We start from the raw sequence: 16926 nt of genomic DNA on the forward strand, positions 1-16926 counted from the left end.
CTCCGGTCTTCTCCCCTTCATGCTGTCACTCTTCTCCTTTCTCCTGGCAAGCCCTTCGAAAGTGCGAAGCTGCGATAATTCCGCTCGGACGTCACTCCGTCTGCTACGCCCTCACGCCCTCGTCCCACCCCAGTCCCCTCGCCCACCTCTCCAGCCTCCCGACGAGCACCCTCCGCTCCTCGCCCCCCGCAAGCGCCGCGCCGTCCTCGAGCGCGCGCACGTCGTCGAGGAACGCCGCGCGGAGCTGCGTGTCGCGCGAGGGGAAATGCGCAGAGGCGCTGTAGGTGCGTAGCGAAGAGAGCGAGAGGAGGAGGTAGCCTTGCGTGAGGGCGCGCGCGGACGAGGGCGACGAGGAAGAGGACGTGGTCGTCGACGAGGAGCGAGGACGCTTAGAGCGAGGAGGCGAGAGGAGGAGGTCGAGTTGCCTGTCGAGAGCGAAGGAGCGTGAGCACGTCGGCACGCAAACCAGCCAGAAGCACCCGGCCGGCGCGCGGCAGGGCCCATGATGGAAGCGCAAACGTACCGCAGCGTCATCCAGCACCTGCGATTGACGTCCCTCCGCTTCTTGCTCCCTCCATCGCGCCGCACCAATCCCCGCATCCAGCGCCCAAGGACGGCGAGGACGAGCATCGACGGCGCGACGCCGACGAACGCGAACGTCAACTGCTGCGACTTGAGCATCTTTTCGATGCCGTCCATTGCGAGCGCGACGTCGACCTTGACCTTCTGTACTTGGATCAGGAGCGTGCGGATGAGCGAGCCTGACACGGCCGAGCGGATCGGCGACTGTGCGAGATCGGTGAAGAACAAGAAATTAGCGCTGTTCACACACGACGAGGTGAAGCGGCTCGACAGCCCATGCCCGCACGAAACGCACCTTGATGTCCTGCTCCCACGCCTTGAGGACCGTCGTCAAGTCGCCCTGCCTCGCGCGCTCCCTCAGCTGCGCCAGCTCACCCCCCTCGACCCTGTACTGGTCCCTCGCAAAGTCGACGACCATCCTCTCCAAGCTCTCGAGGTCGCTCCTCAAACTCTCGCGGCCCATGAGCGCGACCCCCTCGTCGCCGCCGCGGAGCGTGTCGAGGATCTTGCGCACGGGCTCGACGACCCAGTCGAGCGCGAACCCGCGCGCGGCCTCGTACCCCTCGGCGAGCCACTGCCGCAGCGTCGCGCGGTTGTGGTACACGGCGCGCGCGAGCACGAGCGACGCGAGCGGGAGGGTGATGAGGGTGGGCCAGGCGCGCGCGAGCGCCGAGGGCGGCGCGAGCGCGCGCGAAGAGGCGACGAAGCGGTGCTGGTGCGAGGGGAGCGTGCGCGAGAGGAGGAACGAGAGCGAGTGCGCGAGGTCTGCCGGCGTAGAGGGCGGGAGCGAAGTCGCCGAGAGCGTCGGGCTGGACGATGCGGGCGTCAGGACGCCGTCGAGGTGGATCAGCGTCTGCCACGTCCCCTGCTTGACGTCGTCGAGCGAGAGGTCGGCCGTCTCTTTCTGGGACGGGACTGCCGTCCGCGGCGTCTGCGTCGTGAACAGCTGCGCAAGCCCAGGTCGGCGCTGCAGCTCCTCCTTTGCGGCCTCGCTCGCGGCCGCGTCATCGTTCTGCAGCAGCTTGTCACCCGCGTCGCTTTCGCTCGCGACGAGGGTGAGCTCGCCGATGCGCTGCGCGAGCTCGTCGCGCGCCCGGCGGATGCCCTCACGTCGCTGGGCGATCTCTTGCCGCGTCAGCGAGAGTGGCGAGAGAGTGAGGAAGACGAGCGACCGCGCGGTCTGGCGAGTGAGGCGCGTCGCGGACGACAGGGAGAGAGCGGACGTTGCGCCCGGGTCGGCGATAGGCACCTCGCCGTCCGAGTCTGCCTTGTCGAGCTCGGCGAGCGAGGGCAGGCCAGACGTGCCGGCGAGGTGCGGAAAGACGGAAGTGAGAAAGAGGGAGGGCGGGAGTGCGCGGCGCCAGGTGTTGAGCTGGAAGAGCGAGGGACGCTCTCCAGGAGAAGAGCCGGAGGTGCGGAGCGACGCCGCGGTGAGCTGGCGCAGGCGGGTCGCCGTCACGGTGGCAAGTGAGACGGCTCGGCTCGGTGTGGCTGCGAGGAGTCTGGCGTCAGCGTCGGGGCCCGGCAGAAGCGCGAGGAGCGGGGGCGCCTACTCTGCACGAGGTAGAGGGCCGTGCTCCACGCCTCGCTCTCAAGGCCGCTCCAGTACTGGTCGCTCAGCTCGAGCTCTGCAGCCTCGTCCATGAGGGTACGGAGGACGACGCCATACGCGGCGACGGCGAGTTGGGCGAGCGTGACGAGCTCGACGGTCTCGGTCTGCCGGGAGAGCGGGATCGCTGCCTGACCCTGGAAGGGCGGGAAAGCGCCGTCGACGAGCGCTGCGAGGTCTGCGGCGCTGAGGCTGGCTGCTGGTGGGCGGGCAGACGGACCCGAGGACGAGGACGAGGCCCCACTTGGGCGCAGCTTTGCGAGGACTGCCTTGAGCTGGTCCTCGCGAGACTGGATGTCCTCTGGCGAATGCCTGCGTGCGCTCGTCGATGCTTGCAGGTCGCTCGAGGGCGTGCCCGGCGAGAACGAGACGAGTGAAGGCGATAGGGAGGACAGAGTCGCCGCGAGGTGAGCTGTGAGGTCTGCGGCGTACGACGCCATGCTCGGCGGTCCTGTTGCTACTGCGGTCCCCGTAGCAGGCTCAGGCAGGGTCCAGCGCGGGTGCAGAGTGTCGGCGGAAGCGAGAGCAGGCTGCGCCGTGACGCGGGGAGGGCTTGTTCGGCGTCGCACTCGCCGCGCAGAGCCACGCAAGGATGGGTCAGTGGGAGCTGCACGCGCTGCCAGGCAGCTCGACCCACGACCTCGCCTCGCTCGACCCGCACTCGCTCGGTGCGCCCCTCGAATCGCTCGTCCTCTCGTCGTCCCGAACCTCACACCCTTGCTCCCTCGCCCGCAGTCGCAGCGTCCTACTTGCAGCTGCTCGCACCGGGCGAATGGACCCTCGTGCCCTCGTCCGACCCGCGCTCGTCCCCCTCGGGTCCGTCCTTCCGCTCCCAATCCCCTCCCGCCCTTTCCTCCTCACCCTCTCGTCGGTCCGCAGGCTCGCTCCCCTACCTCAAGCACGGCGCAGAGACCTATGCCGGCCCCGCCATCCTCGCACGGCTCCTCGCAGCCAGCGACCGCGCACCCAAGCTGAACGCTGCGCAGAAGAGCGACTCGCGAGCGTTCCAGTCGCTCCTCGACTCGACCGTCCTTCCGCTCGTCCTGCACTCGCTCTACTCGGTGCGTCGCACAGTTCCTCACTCGGCATTCCAGACCGCTCACCCGCCCCGTGCGCGCAGCTACCGCAAAACTTCGACTTCACCCGCTCCCTCCTCACGCCCTCGCTCACGTTCCCGCACAACTACATGCGCCCGCACGCCCTGCGCTTCGCCGCGAAAGAGATTGTCGACTCGACGCACCCGACGTGGTGGGGGCTCGGCGGCGAGACGGAGCGCGAGGCCGAGGACGAGCGCAGGCGCAAGAAGGCGCTTCTCGACACGGGTATCGAGGGCATCCGCGAGCGCAAGGTCGAGGAGCGCCGCGAGGGCAAGGAGCGCATCAAGAAGACGCTCGGCGAGGGCAAGGTGCGCTGATGCCCGTGCTGTCATCGCCGAATGTAAAGGGGGAGCTGGGGACTGACTTGCTTCCGCGTTTCTGCGCAGATCGTTTCGGCTGCCCGCGATGTCTTCGCCGCGCTCGAGTCGACCCTTGCAGCTTCTTCGACGCCCTACTTCTTCTCCTCTTCCTCGTGCGTCTTCCTCTTTCGTTGCGATTGTGGCTGTTCCTGACATGCGCTCGCTCGCAGCCCCACGCCCATCGACGCGCATCTCTCTGCCCTCCTCTCGCTCGTTCTCTACCTCCCGCTCCCGACCCCCATCCTCGCCGACCTGATCAACGCGTCCTTCCCGCGCCTCTGGTCGCACACTGCGCTCCTGCGCCGCACGCTCTGGTCGCCGGACTCGACCCCTCCACCCTCGACCCTCTCTCCGCGCTCCTCCGCCTCGCCCTCCGTCCTCGCCTCCCTCCGCTCCCTCGCCTCCGTCCCACTCTCGCTCCTCTCCTCCGCTGTCTCCTTTCCCCCGTCCGCGCGCCTGACGCGCGCTGGCTCGCCCGTGCGCGCGCGCGCCCCGCAGACGGCCCAGGAGCGGCGCTTTGCGCAGCGCCGCCGCGCGTTCTTTGCCGTGTGCGCTGTCGGCGTGCTTGGGTGGGCGGCGGGGACGGGTCAGCTGCCGGTGCCGAGTGTGCTCGGGAAGTGGGGGAGGCTGTTGAGGGGACGCGGGGGGACGAGGTGGGTTAGCTTCAGGGCGGGGACGGCCGGCGCATTCGACGACGAAGAGGAAGAGGAGGGAGAGTGGGAGGAGGACGAGGAGGACGACGAGGAGGACGACCTGGACGACGACGAGTAAAAGAGCAACGCCCATTCACCTTTTCTCGCAAAATCCCTCTCGCACCCTGCGTACTTCTTGCGCAAACTTGCATTCGCATCTGCATTTCATAACGGCCATGTATGACAGCGGAGGGAGAGGCTCGACCGCTCAGACGCGTCGCGCAGAACGAACCCGCGTCGCTTTCGCTTCGCCCTGTACCGCTCAACCCGTCCCATCGGTTGGGACCGATGCATCTCTGTGCTGTATGCTCTGTCGATAGCAAGCTGCGCTGCGGGCGCTGCCAGAGTGCGTTTCTAGACCTCCCCTTACTTCATCAGTTGGCGCGCTCGAAAGCTCACGCCTCGTGATTGCGACGGCCAGCCACCTTTTACTGCGGATCAGTGCATCAGAAGGATGATTGGCCTGCGCACAAAACCGCCTGCAAAGCGGCGACCGCTTCCTCCGCTTCCTCGCCCAAGCCCGCTCCCGGTCCCTCTCAGTCTGCCTCATCAAGCGGCCCTAGCGCACGCAACGTCTTGAATGGATTCATGGGCCAGCTCATGCCGTTCAGAGACGACCTGCCGAAGCAGGAGGTGTACGAGCGGCTGATAGATGCGTTCCGGCTGTGGTGCGACGACCTGCAGATCTGGAGGGGAGAGTCGATCGGGCTGTACGCGGAGGAAGACCCGTACCCTGAGGTGCGTTACATGGAGTCGGCCTTGCAGAGACAGGTTGGAACGGCTGACGGTCGGGCGTGCCCATGTTCTGCGCACTCTCTTCCGCGCGCACTCTCGCAGTTCGTCAAGTTCGTCAACAAAGCCGCGCCCAACCTGCCCTCGTGGTGGAATGCCTCGCACAAAGCCGCCGTCCTGTCGCTGTGTCGCACGCACTCATGGGCAAACATTGCCTATGCGGTCGAGAAGAGCGACATCAACGAGCACTACGGCGCCGGGTTCGCCATGTGGCTCAGGATGTGGACGGCCGAGGTGACGGGCGTCTCGCTCACGGGGTAGCGGCAGAGGTCATAGGCTCTTTGCAGTGCAATGATGCGAGTCAGACGCCCTTGCCGTGGATCGCTCGCAGCTCGACGATCGATTCTACCACGTGTTCCGCCTCGTAGTAGCCGATGGTGCGTTCGATGTCAGAGCTTTAAGAAGCGAGAGTGAGTGTCACGTTCACTGGACATGTGTAGTTTGCGAGGCATACGGCGCTCCAGGGCGCACACAAGCAAGCAAGTGAAAGCAAGCGCACCTCCGCAGGCCCTTGACCCGGTCGATCTCGACCGAGTTGTAGTTGGTCAACCCGCGCCCAAACTCGACAATCTCCTCGGCCTCGTCCTGCGGCGCTTGACTTGCGCTCGTCGCGTCGCCGACTTCAAGCGCTTCGACGTGGGGAACAAGCTCCGTCTCGTGCTCGGTCCGCTCAGCACGGTCCGCAAAATGGTCCGGGCTGACCGCGCGGCTGTGCTGCGCCGTGACCGCCTGCGCGTTCGCCGCGCCGGCTTCTGGACGCGGGCCGCGCGCGACGCTCCTCCCCCTGCCGCTCCCCCACTTTCCGCGGATGACGCACACGCGCACGGCCTGCCCCGCCGCAAACGCGCCCTCGACGCGCAGGACGCCAGCAGCGAGGAGGCGCCCGCCGTTGCCGCCACCGCCGCCGTCGCGCTCGCCGTGCGAGATGGCGCGGTACGCGCCCTCGTCGACATAAACGGTCCCGCGCGGCGTGAGGCCGTGCAGAATCCAGAAGCGACGGGAGGAAAGCGGCGAGGGTTTCGCGGTGAAGAGGGTATGAGGAGGGATGGTGGACGAGGCGGGCGCAAACTCGACGCCGGGCTTGCTCGAACTGGGGATTGCGATGGGCGTTGCGCAGCCGGGATCGGTGGGAGACATTGAAGTCGGGTGCAGAGATGCGACAGAGGAAGACATGGGCGAGGGAGGCGCGGTGCGCTGCTGATGCGCCTGGACGATGCTGACGAGCCGGCTCGGGACGGATCCGAGCGTGATGACGGTCGCACACCCGGCCGCAGTCGCAAGCTCGGCAGCGATGAGCTTGGTCTCCATTCCGCCGGTTCCGAGCGACGAGCCGAGCGTCGACGTGCTGACCAGCCGCCGGACTTCCTCAATGTCCCGCACGACGGCGACTCGTCGTGCGCCGGGAACCCTCCGCGGGTTGTCCTCGTACAGTCCGTCGACGTCGGTCATGAGGAAGAGATAGTCGGCGCCGCACATGCCGGCAGCAATGGCCGAAAGCGTGTCGTTGTCGCCAAACTTGTTGACATGCAGAATCTCCGAGACCGAGATCGTGTCGTTCTCGTTGATGATGGGAATGACGCCCATCGAAAGAAGGGTTGAGAGCGTCGTGGTGGCATTCAGGTAGCGAGAGCGCTACACAAAAGGTAGGGTCAGCCGCAATACCTCGCGAATGTAGGAATTGGGTTCTCACGTCGGCAATGTCGTTGCGGGTCATCAAGATCTGCGCGATGGGCTGCTTGAGAGCGCCAAAAATTTGGTCCCAGAGTGCAATGAGGCGGCCCTGCCCGATAGCCGCCAACGCCTGCTTCTCACCGATCGCCCGCTTCTTGTTGCCAGCGAGAGCGGGCAGCTCCATGCGGTGCAAGCCCATCCCGATGGCTCCGGACGAGACAATGACGACGCGATGGCCGAGAGACCGCAGCGAGACGCATGTCTCGGCGATTGCGGACAGCGTCGCAATCTGAGGAAGGTACGGCGGTTCAGGATGAAGGATGGAGGACGAGCCTGCAGGGATAGGCCATCAGCGAGGATTCCACACAGCCATTCGAGGGCAACGCAACGCACCCAGCTTGATCACCACCGTCAGCGGGTGCACCATGATGGGTAGAGGCCTTTCGCGAGATGAGGAGAAAGAGTCGAGGTGGGGGAAGGCGGGAGCAGCTCGCTAGCTCGGCGTACGACTCCCGAGCTAAGCTAGAGCGTCTTGAAGGCCAGAAAGCGTGTCTACACGCCTGTACGAGCTGTGCAGCGATGCGAGCGGTGTTGGTTCAGAGTCAAGCGACGCAGGTCGTCCTCGACCAGTCGCCATGCCCTCGACCTTTGCGGCGAGTGAGCTGCAGCAAGCCCTCTCTGAAGTGCCCTGGGGCATGCAGAGCTACCGCACCCTACCCGACGACCCTGCAGCGCCCGGACAAGCCCGCGCCGAGATCGACCTTCTCGAGGACGGGCAGGGCGTCACCGTCGCGTGCTCCGACGCAGGCTGGGACATTGTGGGCAGCAAAGGGCGGTGTCGAAAGGTGCGGCAGCTCTCCTCGGCCCTCGCCCTCGCCGTCTCGTGTTCACCCCCTTTCCCCACCTCGTCGTTGCTCCTCTCGTGCGGTACCAGCCCGGCCGGTCCTACGACACGCTCGACGATCTGCTGCTTGCGGTGTCTCCTGCCTTCGAGGCGATGCGCATGCGGAAGCTCATGGAACGCCTCGCCGGAGTCGCCGCGGAGCGCGAGGGCGGTGTAGCGACAGAGGACGCTGAATACGGCGGTGCAGGCGCTGCCAAGGGTTTTGACTGAGATAATTGTGCTTGCTGGAGCGAGCCTTGAGCTGCTCAATGGTCGCACCTGCTCGAATGGGACCGCATCAGGCCTGCTGACCACGGGTCGTGCGCACCGGCTTGAACGCTGGCTTGTTCTCTTCGAAGCCGAATCAGTGCTTGGCTCTCACACCAGCTGGTTGCGCCGCTCGCACAGAATAGCCCCCCTTGCGCAAAGGGCTATGTGCCCAACGCACCGCCTCCGCGAACGCAGCGCCTCCTGTCTCCTCCTCGCCGATTTATCGCCGCACTTCCCGCCCCTCTGCCTTCTTCCTCAGAGTGTCCATCTCAGCTATGTCGGCATCATCGTCTCCGGCTTCGTCGGTGCACGACGTCACCGTGGAGGAGCTGAAGGAGGAGCCCCTCGAGAAAATAGGCTTCCGTCGCGGTCTGATCCCGCACTTCCGCCGCGATGTCTACACCCTTCTGCAGCTCTGCGTCGACCTCCTCCGGCACCAGGAACACGCTGTCCCGGTGCGGGAGCGCGCGCAGCTGGGTCTGGCATACGAGGACCAGCTCTGGCTTGTCGACGAGCTGCTGGTCTATCTCCCGCATGAAGTGCCCCACGATCCTCTTCAGGTGCCCTCCAACCACGGCTACCGTGAAGGACAGCTCGACGAGCGCTTGCCGTACTATGAAGACCTTTTCAACCCGCGGTACCCTCGTGCGACGCGGCCAAATATCCGCATGTTTGTTGAGTTCATCGACTGACTCTTTCCGTCTCTTAGTGGATCCGGATATCGCACACCATCAACAGCAGATCCGCCGCCTGCTTGACTGGAACGAGGTCGAACCGTTCCTCAGCTTGCTCACTTCCCTTGCCATCCGCTCAAAGTGCATCCCTTTGTCTTGGGACTGTGCTCTGGCAGACACGCTGACAAACGATATTCATAGGGTCCGCCTTGTGCAGCATTCCCGGTCGGTCTTGCACATTCAATCGGATTTGTCCGTTCACGAGCCTTTTACGCTGGCACCCGAGGAGGACAGGTTAGTTGCCCCTCGGCGACGCACTTCCATGCGTGAAAGACTTGACTGAGTATGTCTGCACATGCAGCCCGCGCCCACAGTTCGTCGTCGGCAACAGGAACGAACCAGCGCGCCGCCCGGGCTTCTCTTCGTCTCGTCCCCATTCGTCGCACTTGGGGCATTGACCGGCCTAGACACACGCGAGTTTCTTCGAACCGTCTCTGTAGTAGCAGGAACTATGAAGGATCGAGCGAGCGATCCTCTCGTCGTGCGCGAGGCGTGAACGCGGAAACGCGATGGCGGATTCCCGCCGCATGTCGGGTCAGCATGCCTATCTGTCGGGACGGACGCCCAGCTTCCAGTCCGCAGCAGTAATACGTGCAGCGTCCGTCATACGTACGCTGCTGACCTCAGCAGCCCCGTCCGCCCCACATCGGTTCGACCCTACCTTTCCCTCTCTCGCTCCTCTCGACACTCAGCATCTTGCTCGTGGACTATTCGGGCCCATGCCGAGCCTCGTCGTCGAGCCCTTCGTCCCCGCCTTCGCCGCGAGCGACGTCGCCGACCTGCACAGCCGCCTTGACCACGCTCGTTGGCCTGAACAGGAGACGTGCCCGCTCGACGATGACGCGGCCGAGCAGAAGTCACCGTTCAGCTGGGGCAGGGGTCCGTCGCTCGAGCTGATGAAGGAGCTTGCACGAGGCTGGAGGGAGTTTGACTTCGACGCGGCGCAGACGAGGCTGAGGAGGTGCGTGAGCGGGTGCTCCCCAGCGGCGTCCGAGCGGGCCCTCAAGTTACTCTCTGATCATTTGTGATCGCAGCTTCAAGCACTACAAGGCGACCATCGATGGCGCCACCGTACACTTCATTCACGAACGCTCCTCTCGCCCGAACGCCTTCCCGCTCATCCTGTGCCACGGCTGGCCCGGCGGCTTCTTTGAGTTCCTCCACACCATCAAGGGCTTGACCAAGCCCGACGACCCGGCGGCGCCGGCGTTCGACGTCGTCATTCCCTCGATGCCGGGATACGCGTGGTCTTCCGCGCCCACGACCGCCAAGTGGACCATGCAGGACACGTCGCGCCTTTACAACGAGCTCATGCTCGGACTCGGATACGACAAGTATGCCGCACAGGGCGGAGACTGGGGTAGCATCACCGCTCGCTGCCTCGGCTCGTTACACCCCGAGCACTGCATCGGTGAGTGGTGCTTCGTCCATCATCCTTACCTGCTTCTTCTTTCAATGCACCGCGCATTGTGTCTTCGCATTGTGTCTTTGTTCGGCTGACTTGTGGGACTTCCTCGCAGCCGTCCACCTCAACTACTGCCCCGTCTTTCCCGCCCTCACCGGCGAGTCGCCGCAGGGCTTGCGGTCGTACTACAACTGGATGCCTTCCTTTGTGCTTGGCGCAAAGCGGCAGCGCGAGCTCGAGAACGCGCTCGCTTACCTCGAGAGAGGGTACGTGGACGTTTTTGCCGCGATGCCATGCCGAATACCCAGCACGGCGCCCGTTGACTTGTTTCATCCCGTCAGACATGCCTACGACGCAATGCAGATGCTCACTGTGAGGCGTCCTACTTGCATGTTCTCCCGGGAGCGTACTGACTCTTGAGCGTACTTGACAGCCTCGCACGCCAGCGTACGGCCTAAACGACAGCCCAATTGGGCTCCTTGCCTGGATTGGCGAGAAGGTCGGTTGATCCAGCTTGATATTCTACAAAGGCAACAATGCCGATGCTCTTTTGCGCAGATGCTGCCCGGCATTGACGGCGCGGAAGGCAAGCCCGATGCGACGTGTGTCTTTACTGCCGCTTCGAGTGCGCAACATGCTGAGGCTCTACATCTCACACGGCACTCTGGTGTCGCAGGCTCACTCGCGATGCGCTTTTCCTCGCCGTCTCAATCTACTGGTTCAGTGCGCATCGCATGTCCTCGTGTCTGTTTTGTGTCGGCTTCTCACACTCTGCCTGCACAGCTGGCGCTATCGGGACCTCTTTCCTCCCCTACACCCTCAACCCGAACTTCTTGACGTACCTCAGCGACCCGACCTTCTACCTCCCCAACTTTGCACTTTCCTCTTTCCCGGATGAGATCCTCCTTCCTACGCGGCGCGATGCCGGCAAAACTGGGACGCTGCAGTGGTACAAGGAGGCGGAGGAAGGCGGGCACTTTGCTGCGCTCGAGCAGCCACAGGTGTTCGTGGAGCACTTGCGTGAGGCAATGGATGTTCTCATGGCCAAGTGACCGAGCAACGTGCCGACAGCGGTGTCTCAGCAGGACTGTAGATACGACCAGTGTGCATCGATCGTCAGTATAGCCGAGCAATGCGCAGGTATCCTTTGAGGCTTGCTGTTCAGGAAGGGAACTTTACGACCGATGGCTGCAATCGAAGCGTGCTAGTGATTACAAGGCTGCAGTGTCTGTGCCAGTCCTTGACAGTCTTCCATCTACTACGCCCACTTGCCAATCAGTCCCATCAGTCCTGCTCCGACCGCGAAGGAGACGATGGCAAACGAGAAGGAGCCCCACCCGCAAGTGTGGTAGAAGCGATTGAAGACGAACTCGTGCGCCTGCTCAGCAAGCAATGGCGTTCAGACATGACTCGCACGTAGCGTTGCGGACGAAAGACGCACCATCAGCTCAACCAGGGCCGTATACAGCAGGATGCCGGCCGACAATGAGTTCATGATGCCCGACGCCAGTGTTGCCGACTCGCCCGCAATCGCCTGTTTGCGAGAAAGTTGTCAGTCAAACTTGAAGAGCAAGTTAAGCGGTGATGATGCGCGCACCAGCCCCTGCTCGAGCCCAAGTCCGACCGCCATGCCAATGGGCGTGCAGATTGAGTAGATCAGGCTGCCAACCCAGGGTATCCACTCGTAGCCCGGTTTGGTGTCGAGGAAGGCGAGTCGAGCGCCGACGCCAAGGCCTTCGAAGGCTTCTGTAAAAGCGAAGAGGAGACGGAGAAGCGTTCAGTGCGAGTGTCCAAAGGAGTTGCAGCGCGTGTATCCCAAGAGAATGAGCGAGTTGTGGCACTCACGGTGAAAGACAATGACAACGAGCAACGGCCTGAATTCGCTGCTCCGCGTCACAGCAAGCGTAAGACCTGTGCGCGCGATAATAAGAGCGAGAGAAGGGTCAGCGGCTTGGTTCCCGCTAAGCACATTGCGACTGCGACCCGGTCTGAACGAAGAAGCGCACCAATGATGACTGAATGGAAGCAGATGCCGAACTCGAGCGTGCCAATCGCGATAGCCTGAGCGAGCAGCGGGTTCTCCTCGCTCGCGTCGTGGAAGGCGTGCTCCCGCATTGTCGGGCGTGTCACACCAGGCAGCGGAGCTTTGTCGGCAACAAGCGACGGGTTGCGGCTCAACTCGAGCTCGTCTCCCCCTGTGATGGTGTCGCGAGGCGTCGGGACGACCGAGTCGAGCGAGCTAGGACGCGCCGGGAAGCACTGTGTCGGCTGGTCAGGCTGCGGCTTGCCCATCTTTGCGAGCTTTGCGGAGCCGAGGCGGAAAGCCACCATTTGAAGGACAAAGGCGGCAAAGAGGGCGGACATGCAGAAGGCAGACTGGGGAGAGGTGACTGTGAGCTCCGACTACATCGCCCGAGGCAGCGAGAACAGCCTGGACGCACTGCGTAGGGAAAATCTGCCCAGGAGTCGTCGATACATCCTCCGGCAGAGCGAATGCTCCGCCCGCCAAGCTGATCCGCAGCTGCGCGCGGAAACCATGGTCAGCAATAACCTCGCACGCCGAGCTTTACGCAAACTCGCCTGGCTCGAGCAGATGGATGAAGCCTGTCGCCAAGATCACACCCGAGCCGAAGAACCTGTAAGGAGGCAAGAAGAGGCAGGTCGTTAGCTCGCGATGCTGGAGAGCAGCCGCGAGAGCAGCTCATTCCGACTCACTTGGCGAATTCGAAGACGCTGCCGGGCACTCGACGTCTCAGAAATGGCACGCGCTTCGCTATGACCGGGAAGAGCGTCCCGACGAGCGAGGTGACCTGCAGAAAGACGCAGTGAGGAGGATCACTTGGCGGCTGCTGGCGGCCGCAGCTACGCACGAGGATGATGAAGAGGCCGCCGACGCGCAAGCCGAGGATCCCATCGGCCGACGAGCCCGCGCAGGCGTTGCTCATCGCAGTATGGGTGAACGACGAAACGGCAAGAAGATGCACGGGCAACTTCGCGAGAATGTGGGGTGGCCGATCAAGCGGTGTGATTGGCCGAGCAACTTGCCTGCAGCGTGTGCGTGGCTTCCTTGTCAGGGCAAAGAGCACTTAACGGCCGAAAGGCGAAGGTACTAGCGAGCGGCGGCAACGCGGCAAAGCGGGAGGCAGAGGCAGTCAGAGAAGCGGAGAGTGTCGTGGCAACCAGAGCGGTCCGCATGATTTCTGTTGCATCACTCCAAGTACAGCTTCACTGTCGAACCCGCGCGCGAGGCCGCGAACGGCCTTGCGCACATGTGACCGTGAAAAGCGGCACGAGGAAAGGAGAGAGCGAGCAGCAAGGCTCACGCCAGTTTTTGCAGCTTCAGGACTTGCAAATAGGCGTCCGGGCAACTCTGCTCCACATACATTGGCTATTTTTGCCCGTGGAGTCTTGTAGCATCCTGATGCGGGAGAGGAGGCATCGGTAAGCAATGACCTTCTCAAACAGCCCGTTGGAAGATTCTGCTCGCACCGGTGACTCGTAAATGCATTCGAGTGTCACGGCCACGCGCGGCGCAAGCGAACCTCAGTAAGCGAGAGGACGTAATCAAGATTTGGAGGTGCTTGAGGGCGCTGCAAGAGCGGTGTATGGCAGAGAGCGGCGGACAGAGTATTAATGGTGATAAGGGGACAGTAGCGAATTCAATCCCCGGGTCAGCCGAGTCAGCGCGTGCCGAGGTGGTACAGGAAGAACCGGTAAGAGCGCTTGCTGCCTGGCGCTTGTGCGGTGCAGAAGCCGAAGCAGGCAACGTGGCAAAGTGGCCCGAGGGCGTGCATCCGCAGAGGAACCAAGGGACTCATCTGTCACGGTGCGTCTCCTGTCTGGATTGTTCCAATTGCAAAGAAAGGCGACACGAAGCCGTGAGCAGCAAAACATGGGCCCCTCGGCCAGCCCACTCGGAGGGCGGCGAGGGGAGGGAGGCCTGGCAGACGAGGAGTTTCGGACTCGGGCTCGAGGGCGGGGGCAGCGGGCAGCAAGCTCGGCAGCGTTGCGTACTGTGCGAAGAATCGGAGGCGCTCCGGCGAGCCCATGAATGCCCGGCAAAGACGTGAACCTGGTGACGCAACGAGAGCAAGCAGGGACAGGTGACAGGATCCAGCGGGCGTTCTGGTGCGTAGGCGTTCGAGAGAGCAAGCCGCGCAGAGCATGCAATTGTCAGCCTTCAGCACTCAGACCTAGGTCTGCTGTGCGTCTGTCACCTCTGTGAGCGCAGGTGGCGGAGCGGGAGGTGGCGATGCGGACATGAGGTCGAAGGGGAGACCGCTGTCACGAAGGCGTGGAGCAGCACACCGCTGCAGAAGCTGGTCGTAGCGACTCGAGAGCGGCCTCACAGCTCGGAAGGGCCCTCACACTGCGAGCAAGCGTGAGAGATGGCGAGACGAGCCGGAGGACGAGCGCCGATGAGGGTTGCCCGCTCGACCAGCACGCGCGAGCGCATCAGACACAGCCAGAGCGACGCAGAGCTTGCACGCAGCTCAACACGAAACTCACAGCACCACACACTGCGCTGTGCTTGCACTCGCACGACCCCGCCCCACTCCCGCCCGATCTCCCCCTCGCCAGCCTTGCCTCGCCCGCGCTATGTCGACGAGCGCACCAGGCGCTCCGGGAGCGCTCGTGAGCCCCGCCAACCACCTCAACCTCGCGCCAGCCTACGCAGCCATGCCGCAGTCCGCCTCTTCCTCCTCGTCGCCCGCTCCAGCGACGGCCAAAGCCACGCCGCTCGCTCCCTCGCCCGCACTCCGCCCCTTTACGCCCGACGAGCTCAAGAGACTCGTACTCGAGTACCTCTGCAGCTGCTGCTACGTCGACAGCGCGCGCGCGTTCGCACACGAGCTCGCAGCCAGCTCGGCAGCAGGCGAAGGTGGGGGGCCTGGCGCCGAAATGAGCGGTCCGAGCACGAACGGCACGAGTGCTGTCGCTGCGGGTAGGGTGGCAGAGGCGATGGAGGGGATCGAGGCGACCCCCGAACCTTCCGCTCACCCGGACGTTGGCTCAGCCGGGACGAGCGAAATGTCGACGAGCAACATTGACGACGGAAGGATCGCACCGCCGCTCGTCAATGGGAAGACTGTCGTATTCGATGACGGCGGGCTGGATGGGGTGATCGAGGACGACGAGGAAATTGCCGCGGACAGCTTGCTTTCCAAGGAGGACCTGCGAGATGTGCGGCTGCGACAAAGTGAGACCAAGTTCTTGCTTGTCCTCCGCCGCATCAGTCTCCTCATCGTCTCTGCTTACAGCGATTCGCCAATCAATTCTCGCCGGCCGGATCACGCATGCCGTCGACTTGCTCAACGAGCACTTCCCCTCTGTGCTGTCGCCTTCTTCCGCCCCGACCTCGGCATCTGGCTTTGCCTCGCCATCGAAGCTGCCACCGTCTCATCCGCTGTCACCCAAACAAGCGAGCTGCAATCCGCGCACCTTCTTCGTCCCGCCGTCTTCCCGCTCCTCGTCGCCCTCGCCCTCCCCGACCGGCAAACCGCTCATCGGCGCGCACTTTGGCCCGTGGGCGCAGTCGCTCTCGCCAGAGATAATCTCGCTCAACCTGCAGACCCAAGTCTTCATCGAGCTGATGCGCACTGCCTACGCGACGTCTGCGCACTCGACGCCCTCGACGCCGACGCCGTCAGTCAACGGCGGTGACGCACACTCGGACGCCGACATGTCGGCCTCGACTTCGTCGCTCGGGTCATTCTCGATCCTCAACGTCGCGATCGCCCAGGCGCAGGCGCTCGCAGAGAAGGTGTCGCGGCTCCCGCTCGGGCGCGAGCGCGAAGGGTGGGAGAAGGAGCGCGTTGATGTCAGCGCGCTACTCGCGTACAAGAGCATCGAGAGCTGCGAAGTGAGGGGCTACTTCGAGGAGGGGCGGAAGGAGGCGCTCGCCGAGATGGTCAACGCGGCGATTCTGCGTGAGTGGCCGCTCACTGTTACAACAACGACTGGCTCGAAGTTTGGCTCACGCTGCATTGTGCTTACAGAACATACGAACCGCACGCCCCTCCCGCTCCTCTCGCTCGCCGCGCGGCAAGCCACCTCGTTCTGGTCGACCTTGCGCGAGATGAACGTCGCTTTCCCGCCTGCATCCTCCGCAGGAGGCTCGACGCGCGACCGTGATGGGCGGAAGCCGCCAAAGGTGCGCTCTCACACGCTCTGACCAGGAGCGGAGCCTTTCTAACGAATGCGCGAGCACGCAGACCTACCCGGCTTTCGACCTGCACTCGTTCCTCCGCGAACGGGAGGCGGCGCCAGCGAGCACGGCGGCGACGGGTGCCGACGATGCCATGGAGGAGTAGCTCGCCTTGTCTCACCTCAGTCTCGTCACTCCCGTCTCGTTTTCACTATCATGCACTACGATTGTCGTACAACTTTCGCCATGTTCAATGAGGGCATCACGGCTATGACTGGGAACCTGGCTTCTACCGCTACGCTGTGCTCATTCTCGGCTCTGTGATCCCGCTGCCGTGTCCAGGTCATCGCGTCCGCCCGAACTGAAAAAACGCAGGCGGTCCGGACAAGCATTCGCAACAGGAGTCGGCGGGAGACGCACCAGGCGTTGACGCATCTCTGTAAAAGGGAAGCAGCGCCGGGATCCGCGTGACTTGGGTTGATGGACTGACTTGGCATTGTGCGGCTGTGGCAAAGGGCGAGGCGACGAGGGGGACGCAGACCTGTCGCGGGTTAAAGGGTCAGAGATTTGATTCTGCTAAGTTTCCACCCAGGCAGGAAGCAGCGCACTGGATTGGAGCAAGCACGTAGGGCTCGGAAAGGTGGCGGTGATCCTCCGGCTCGTCTACGCATCGCCAGAGCTTTG

At 63.7% G+C, this 16926-nt stretch overlaps 9 protein-coding genes across 9 annotated transcripts; 6 read left to right on the forward strand and 3 right to left on the reverse strand.

Annotated features, from left to right (window-relative positions):
* Window positions 1-103: 103 nt before the first annotated feature.
* NCA2 (Nca2p) lies at window positions 104-2631 on the reverse strand (the record flags this gene model as incomplete). Its single annotated transcript, XM_076651468.1, has 4 exons — window positions 104-425; window positions 524-786; window positions 878-2073; window positions 2136-2631. 4 exons carry the CDS (start codon window positions 2629-2631, stop codon window positions 104-106), a joined length of 2277 nt encoding a protein of 758 aa, XP_076503006.1.
* A 152-nt stretch (window positions 2632-2783) lies between these two features.
* Window positions 2784-4418, forward strand: JCM10292_002589 (uncharacterized protein; the record flags this gene model as incomplete). Its single annotated transcript, XM_076651469.1, has 6 exons — window positions 2784-2859; window positions 2927-3007; window positions 3071-3252; window positions 3312-3596; window positions 3675-3760; window positions 3818-4418. 6 exons carry the CDS (start codon window positions 2784-2786, stop codon window positions 4416-4418), a joined length of 1311 nt encoding a protein of 436 aa, XP_076503007.1.
* Window positions 4419-4627: 209 nt separating this feature from the next.
* On the forward strand, window positions 4628-5392 carry JCM10292_002590 (zinc finger MYND domain-containing protein; the record flags this gene model as incomplete). Its single annotated transcript, XM_076651470.1, has 3 exons — window positions 4628-4685; window positions 4761-5077; window positions 5177-5392. 3 exons carry the CDS (start codon window positions 4628-4630, stop codon window positions 5390-5392), a joined length of 591 nt encoding a protein of 196 aa, XP_076503008.1.
* Window positions 5393-5432: 40 nt separating this feature from the next.
* On the reverse strand, window positions 5433-7229 carry JCM10292_002591 (glutamate 5-kinase; the record flags this gene model as incomplete). The annotated part of the gene is made up of 4 exons (XM_076651471.1): window positions 5433-5526; window positions 5631-6763; window positions 6822-7135; window positions 7196-7229. 4 exons carry the CDS (start codon window positions 7227-7229, stop codon window positions 5433-5435), a joined length of 1575 nt encoding a protein of 524 aa, XP_076503009.1.
* A 208-nt stretch (window positions 7230-7437) lies between these two features.
* JCM10292_002592 (uncharacterized protein) lies at window positions 7438-7916 on the forward strand (the record flags this gene model as incomplete). The annotated part of the gene is made up of 2 exons (XM_076651472.1): window positions 7438-7647; window positions 7737-7916. 2 exons carry the CDS (start codon window positions 7438-7440, stop codon window positions 7914-7916), a joined length of 390 nt encoding a protein of 129 aa, XP_076503010.1.
* A 314-nt stretch (window positions 7917-8230) lies between these two features.
* Window positions 8231-8647, forward strand: JCM10292_002593 (uncharacterized protein; the record flags this gene model as incomplete). Its single annotated transcript, XM_076651473.1, has 1 exon — window positions 8231-8647. The coding sequence occupies one exon, from the start codon at window positions 8231-8233 to the stop codon at window positions 8645-8647; it is 417 nt and encodes a 138-aa protein (XP_076503011.1).
* Window positions 8648-9408: 761 nt separating this feature from the next.
* On the forward strand, window positions 9409-11146 carry JCM10292_002594 (epoxide hydrolase family protein; the record flags this gene model as incomplete). Its single annotated transcript, XM_076651474.1, has 8 exons — window positions 9409-9650; window positions 9724-10100; window positions 10210-10360; window positions 10436-10466; window positions 10528-10593; window positions 10653-10696; window positions 10771-10817; window positions 10878-11146. 8 exons carry the CDS (start codon window positions 9409-9411, stop codon window positions 11144-11146), a joined length of 1227 nt encoding a protein of 408 aa, XP_076503012.1.
* Window positions 11147-11352: 206 nt separating this feature from the next.
* JCM10292_002595 (uncharacterized protein) lies at window positions 11353-13039 on the reverse strand (the record flags this gene model as incomplete). Its single annotated transcript, XM_076651475.1, has 9 exons — window positions 11353-11472; window positions 11536-11628; window positions 11692-11840; window positions 11940-12005; window positions 12101-12470; window positions 12536-12615; window positions 12675-12730; window positions 12810-12904; window positions 12965-13039. The coding sequence occupies 9 exons, from the start codon at window positions 13037-13039 to the stop codon at window positions 11353-11355; spliced, it is 1104 nt and encodes a 367-aa protein (XP_076503013.1).
* Window positions 13040-14693: 1654 nt separating this feature from the next.
* JCM10292_002596 (uncharacterized protein) lies at window positions 14694-16408 on the forward strand (the record flags this gene model as incomplete). The annotated part of the gene is made up of 4 exons (XM_076651476.1): window positions 14694-15294; window positions 15356-16024; window positions 16094-16248; window positions 16310-16408. 4 exons carry the CDS (start codon window positions 14694-14696, stop codon window positions 16406-16408), a joined length of 1524 nt encoding a protein of 507 aa, XP_076503014.1.
* Between the last annotated feature and the right edge of the window lie 518 nt (window positions 16409-16926).

This window comes from Rhodotorula paludigena (genome assembly GCF_050403205.1).
Source record: "Rhodotorula paludigena JCM10292 DNA, Rt_paludigena_JCM10292v1_ctg51, whole genome shotgun sequence".
Classification (NCBI taxonomy): Eukaryota; Fungi; Basidiomycota; class Microbotryomycetes; order Sporidiobolales; family Sporidiobolaceae; genus Rhodotorula; species Rhodotorula paludigena.